This window comes from Mus caroli, chromosome 3 (assembly GCF_900094665.2).
Source record: "Mus caroli chromosome 3, CAROLI_EIJ_v1.1, whole genome shotgun sequence".
Classification (NCBI taxonomy): domain Eukaryota; kingdom Metazoa; phylum Chordata; class Mammalia; order Rodentia; family Muridae; genus Mus; species Mus caroli.
Window position 1 is genome coordinate 52,022,523 of NC_034572.1, and position 6,298 is coordinate 52,028,820.

The 6,298-nt window shown below is 44.5% G+C and overlaps 1 protein-coding gene across 1 annotated transcript in view; it reads right to left on the reverse strand.

Moving 5' to 3' along the window:
* Positions 1–821: 821 nt before the first annotated feature.
* The window catches only part of Erich6 (glutamate rich 6), a 26,505-nt gene continuing 21,028 nt past the window's right edge, over positions 822–6,298 (reverse strand). Inside the window, 3 exon segments of the mRNA XM_021158633.1 lie at positions 822–1,085; positions 3,284–3,506; positions 5,762–5,917. Of these exon segments, the coding sequence (XP_021014292.1) occupies positions 822–1,085; positions 3,284–3,506; positions 5,762–5,917 (643 nt within the window).

Here is a 6,298-nt window from a genome sequence, read left to right on the forward strand (position 1 = left end):
GGACCTTTCCAGAGTGGGGATTGTTGAGGTTTTGTCTTTTGCTGTTATTATAATGCTAAGTGTTGGGCCCCCCAAAATCTGGAGTTTGCACATATCTTCTGGGAACCTACCCTTAGTTAATTCTGATTGGTAAATAGAAATGCCAGCAGCCAATAGCTGGGGGGTGGGGGGGGGGAGGGAGAGGCAGGTTTTTAGGTTTCCAGGGCTAGAGACCTCAAGAAAGGGAAACAAGGAGAGCCGCTGTGCCTTAGAAGAGTGTGCAGGAGAGGTGAGAGCCACCAGGGAAGAACTTCATGCAGGAGGGAGAACCAGAGCCGCCATGTAAAAGGGCTAAGATAACACGGTCCAGAGGGCTGCTTAATTGAGTTAAGAGCAGCCAAGAAGGAACATAGGAATAAGCGGTAACTCGGAGATATCGAGGTAGATTCTAACAGCATGGAGGTTAGGCAACAGGTCTTATGCTGCTTAAGGCATATGAAAATACAAGGGTGTGTGTGTGTGTGTGTGTGTGTGTGTGTGTGTGTGTGTGTGTCTTTCATTTGGGAACATAACATAAACTATTGAGGTGAGCAGTAACCCTGCCCTGGGATTTATTAAGAATTCAAACTACAGGGACTGGTGGGATTTCAAGTCCAGAGCTTAGGCTTTTTACTCTGTATGGTGTGGGCTGCGTCTAGCCATTAGGGAAGTTAGATGTTCTGTGGGTAGAACATGGAAATGCTCACAGAAGGGGCATGGCCACTAGTGTACCTCAAGGGGCTTATATCATGTCCCTTAAAAGACGAAACAAAGCAAAACAACAAAGGCCCTATGACACTTCCTTACTCCTCTTCTTTTATTAGATCTATAATTGTTTCCATTGTCTTTTGCTGTATGCCAGAATTATGGCAGAGGGCAAGTAGTTTTAGAGAGAGTGAGGAAAGGTAGGGAGGTTGCTTTAACTTTTCCCAAGCCTGACTTATGGGGAAATTCATGCATCCTTCCAGCTTATTGAACAGGCGCCGGATCTTTATTAAGTTGGCCAACAGCAGAAGGTCGTCTCCACTCAGGAACCACAGGGCTGGAACCTCCTCTGGATCGTGGAGCTTGTTAGCACAAAGAGAGAGAGAGAGAGAGGGAGAGAGAGAGAGAGAGAGAGAGAGAGAGAGAGAGAGAGAGAGAGAGAGAGAGAGAGAGAGAGAGAGAGAGAGAGAGAGAGAGAGAGAGAGAGGTGAGTGTCCATGAGGAGCAGAAGTGGGCTGGTAGGCGGGGCCTGAGCACTGATCGGGGGTGGGGCAGTGGGACAATTTCACTGCTAATGAGGAAAGAGATTGTCATGCCACGGAGACTTGAGAGAGCAAATGGACTTTAGACACTTTCAAAGCCTATAATTTATTCACAAAATGTAACTAGTGTCTCCTGAATCTACCTTAAATAGTCTCTTCCCTAGAAAGTGTCTAGTGGGGCAGAGGTGACGAGGGATGCTCCGAAGGCCCAGGGGAAAAGTGCGGAGAGGGACATCTTCATAGAGAAGATAGCATGGGACCAGCTAACACTCCTTTTATGTGTCTTGACCTCCAGGACTCCATTGCTAATCGCCTCATTTGCCCTGTCTACTTCCTCTGCATTTCCTTTTGCAGCTGCTCCTCGCCTGCAGCTTCAGGGCCACCGAGGAGGGCACTTGTCCTCAGTGGGGCAGGCTAAAGAGCAGCAGAGGCAGCGCCTTCACAGGCAGGTAGGGATGCAGGGGCACCAAGAGCACTGACTTCTCACCCCACCCTCCAGAGAAAGAGCAACTGTGAAAACAGTGGGGAAAATAAAAAACGTTAGCATTGGGGTCTTCTTTTTTGTATCAAAATGCCTTTTCCTTGTTAAAATTCATTTCTAATAGACAAGAAGAGAAGCAATGGGGGGGAGGGGGTTGTGAAGGTGCCCAGGAGGACATTTTTGTGTTTCAGAGAATGTACTCAAAAGGAAGCTATACATTACTGCATGAGCTGGCATTAGCTGATCACACTGTACGTTTCTAACCAAGAAAGAAATTTACTAAGAGCCGAACCCAGGTAGACAGCCAGATTGACTGACAGGGCCTAGAATCATGCTGTATCTACTTCCAGTTGGTGTCTCCCTTTGTTTGCTGCTCCTAAGATATCCTGCCTGTGCTGAATATTGAGATCAGGTTTCCATATGAAATGCATGAATGCATATGTATTACAAATTCCCAAGATGAAGGCACTTGGAAAGTTTGGAGCAATCTCCTCCTTTAAAAGCAGATGAAGTGAAGCTCTTCAGAGTTTAAGAGGTGTGCCCCAAGTCATTTTGCATGTGGAAGCACACCAGCTTCTGTGACTATCTCTCTGCATCTGTATGGCAGCTTTGTTGGCTCAGTGCATAGTCAGTGCTAGGTACCATGTTTAGTATTTTACATTTCCATAGACTCCACACAGCAACTTAGAGAGAGGAATCATTACTTTATAGATAGCTAAATAAAGTTCACTCACATCGCCAAGGGGCAGAGGTGAGATTTTAATTTACAGACTGTAATTTGATGTCTGTGTTCTACAATGCTACATCATGGCCCTCATGGAAAGTGCACTCTGACCAAACACTAGGATAAAGAAAGGAGAGCAAGCCTGTTCTTCCCTTCCAGAGGTCATTGTCAGCGGGAGAGGCAGCCTAGATCAGCCAGTGTAGGGCAGGGCCAAGTCTAGGGGAAGCTCAGAATAGGGTAGGTGATGACTGGATGAAGACCTAGGCAATCAATCTAGCAGTGTCTCCAAAGAGTCAGAGCTTGTGTTTCTAAGCTCTTCCTTAGGTTAGAACCCAGGTTTCCTGGCTCAGCTTATAGGGCTTTCTGCCATAACAGGGAGGAAACAGGAACCTCGCAACATCAATCCTAAAACAGGACTGCGGAGGCTGCCAAACGCAGCCACACAATGAACATGCAAAGATGCTCTGTGGACTTAAATCTGAACTGAAAGGAATTTTAAGATAGAAGAAAATGTAAGGTTGCTTCAGTTTCATAGGAAACTTTCATTGTGAATTCCCAAAATTATCAGTAGATAGATTATACATAAGTATATTTTATCAGTGATAACATTAACAAAACTATTTTACTCTTAAAATCTAAATGATTTAAACTTTTTTTTTTTCAGACAGGGTTTCTCTGTGTAGCCCTGGCTGTCACTTTGTAGACCAGGCTGGCCTCGAACTCAGAAATCTGCCTGCCTCTGCCTCCCAAGTGCTGGGATTAAAGGCGTGAGCCACCACTGCCCAGCTTAAACCACTTTTTAAATGCACATACCATTACTTTGGTTCCAAGGCTGATTGTTGCCTGTTGGCCCATAGCTAGAAAATTAATGGAGACCTTGTCTTGTTCTAGGATGCGAATTCCAATGTAATGGTTCAAAGCCAGAAAGACAGGTTTAAATGAGACAAAGGAAGGCATGGTACTTGACCAGTTCCAAGTTCGTATCCTGTTGCCGGCTTGATCTGAGTACTGGCCTCCCAAGATGTTGATGTATACCCTGGAAGGCAACCAGAATGATCATTAATAGACCTAGGTGTCGTGGCTCACTCCTGCCATCACAGCGTTCAGCCTGATGTGAGGGGGAGGAATGGCAGAGTGGGACTTTGGTTCAAAAACAGAAACAAAAAAGCCTCCCCAATGAAAGCAGCATAATTCAAGGCTGAATTGGCTCTGTCACATCCTAACCAAGGTAGATGAATGGCGGAATCCTTAGATAACTTCAGAGGCGACACTAATCACGTTACCTTATTTGAAATACTAGGTTTAAATTGAACTATACTGAACTAAAGTAGGTCCCAAAATGGCTGGGAGGTAAAGGGAAGTCCTAGAGGTTTCAAATGGGAAGAGAAAGGATGCAGAGGGGAAGTGCTTCCTGACAGAGGAGGGATCAATCGTTAGATTTCCATCAGGCCAAAATGTAGGGCAGCGGATGTAAATTTCGAAGATGCCAAATCAGTCCTTGTTTCAGAGCGCTGACACAGTTACAAATTAAGCACCCCTCCTTTTATGCTGTTTTTGGATGTGTGTGTGAGAGGGTGCTGGTGATTGAAGCCAGGGCCTTGGTTCAGTGCATGAGCTGGGGTGCACAAGTGTCCACCGAGGAGGAGGCTTTGGAGGCTGGGTGTGGAAAGCAGGGGCTCGGGGCACTTTTGAGTTCACTGCAATGGAGAAAAATTCTAGAGCAGAGCAAAGATGTGACTTGAATCAACTGGGCCTCTCCAATCATATGGCGTTGCCAGGGCCATATCTGCTACAGTACACACAGTCATGCTTGTGCAAGGTTCTGTGGCACTAACTGCCATGCTATTCTACTGGGAAATCCCATTCTCATCCTACCTTACCTCAGCAGAGGTAACCATCCCTACCACGAGGAGAGTTCTGTATTCTCAGAAGGGTGGCTTACTTTGGCAATTCATTTCCTTTTTAACTCTGGGAAATGCTCATGAAAGCCCCCATGAGTAAGATAGCGAATACCTTGTTTCTCTAGCACTGACTGACTACTGCTGATACTAACCCGATAGCAAGAGAAATGCAATACCCAGAAGGTATCTTACTGGACTCAGAGATCACCCATGGGGACGACCTCACTGTCTTTCAAGTAACAATAATCTGTTCTTTGTTCTTGGAGTTTATATCGTAGATGTAGCTGTGTAAGAGTCAGGCTGTGCCTTCAAGGAGCTTCAGTGCACAGAGAACACAGCTGTGCTGCACAGAGGCAGAGAGAAGGGGCTTTGAGAATGCCAGGACCAGTCAGAGTACTCAAGAGTTCAGCTCATGTGGTTTAAGATCCCTAAAATCAACTGGTCTCTACAGCTTGTTGAGTTAATATAGGTGACAATTACAACCCTCCACTCAATGTAACACAGACTTACCACTGAATCCTGAAGGATAAATAGAAAGTGACCATTACACACTGTGTTAATGGATTGATTACTACTATGGGAAATAGAGACCTAACTGTGTCCCAGTTTGGTGAGCAATGGCAAGGTTCAAGCTTGTCCAGTTACTGACAGAGTTTTATGAGTGAGATTGTAGCTGCACATGATTTGAAAAGCCAACCATGGTGGCTTATACCTGCAATCTAGCACTTCAGAAGATGAAGGTCACAAATGTGAGGCTGGCCTGCCCTTACAGTCTAACTACAGTCTAACTAGGGCTATAGAGTAAGAGTGTGCCCTTAAAAAAAGTATATACCTTTCCGAAAGGCTTACGTCGTATCTGAAGTTGGAACCCAGATTTTTCTTTCCGATTAAAGGACGTAATATGAAGTCATAGAGTGTATATAGGATCTTTCTATGGAGACTTGGCTCCTTCTCTATTATTATTATTATGTGTGTATTCATGAAGTGTGTATGGTGGGGGTTGCCTGTAAGCCACAACATGTGGGTGGGGGTCCTGGGATGACTTTGTCTACGCAGTTCTCTCCTCCCACTTTCATCTGTGCATTCCAGGGGCAGAACTGGTGTTGCCAGATGTGCATGGAAAATGCCTTTCCAGGCTTTCTGGATCCAGGGATTTTGTTTGTGTATCATTGTCTGACACAGTGACAGGAAGACCTCTACTTAGGAATGTACCTCAAGAGGAAGCAACATGGTATAGTGTGGCTCTGAGTTATATTATTATCTAAAGATCATTAACTTAAATAAACCTCTCAAAAGCCTTTCCTACTGTTGAAGAAAAAAAAATACAATTAAAAACAGTGAAAAAATCATCAAAAATACTAAAATAGCAGCAAGGACCTGAGACACGTACCAGACATTTCCATTGGGGTGATAGCAGGAGCTTCTGCCAGAGGAGTCAAACAGTGCCAGGATGGTAGGGTTGGTGGGCGTGTCTTCTTGGATTATACAAATAAAACCATCTGTCTTGTTGGGCACTCGGATAATGGCTAGGTTTCCAGACGGATAGCTGAGATCAGATAAGGTCCTCCGAGTAAGCTGTGATCCTGCACTATTTGTGGGATAAACCTAACTTGTGAGGATCTCTCTGAAATTATGAAGCATAATCTCGAAGACCTTTCAGAGAAAGGGTCCCTGTTACTTTAATACAAAAGGGTGTATGCCTTTATATGAATCGGAATGAATTTATGAAATGCAAAACTTCCCAGCAAAGTTGTAAGAAATAGAATTTAGAAACATGGAAGAGGTTTGTGCATCATGATAAAATTAAATTCATCCCATGAATGTAAGGTTGCTTCAACATCTGAAAAATCAACTAATATACCACATTAACAGAATAAAAAGCAAAAGAAAGCATGATCATCTCAATAGGTATTCATGTGTGTGTGTG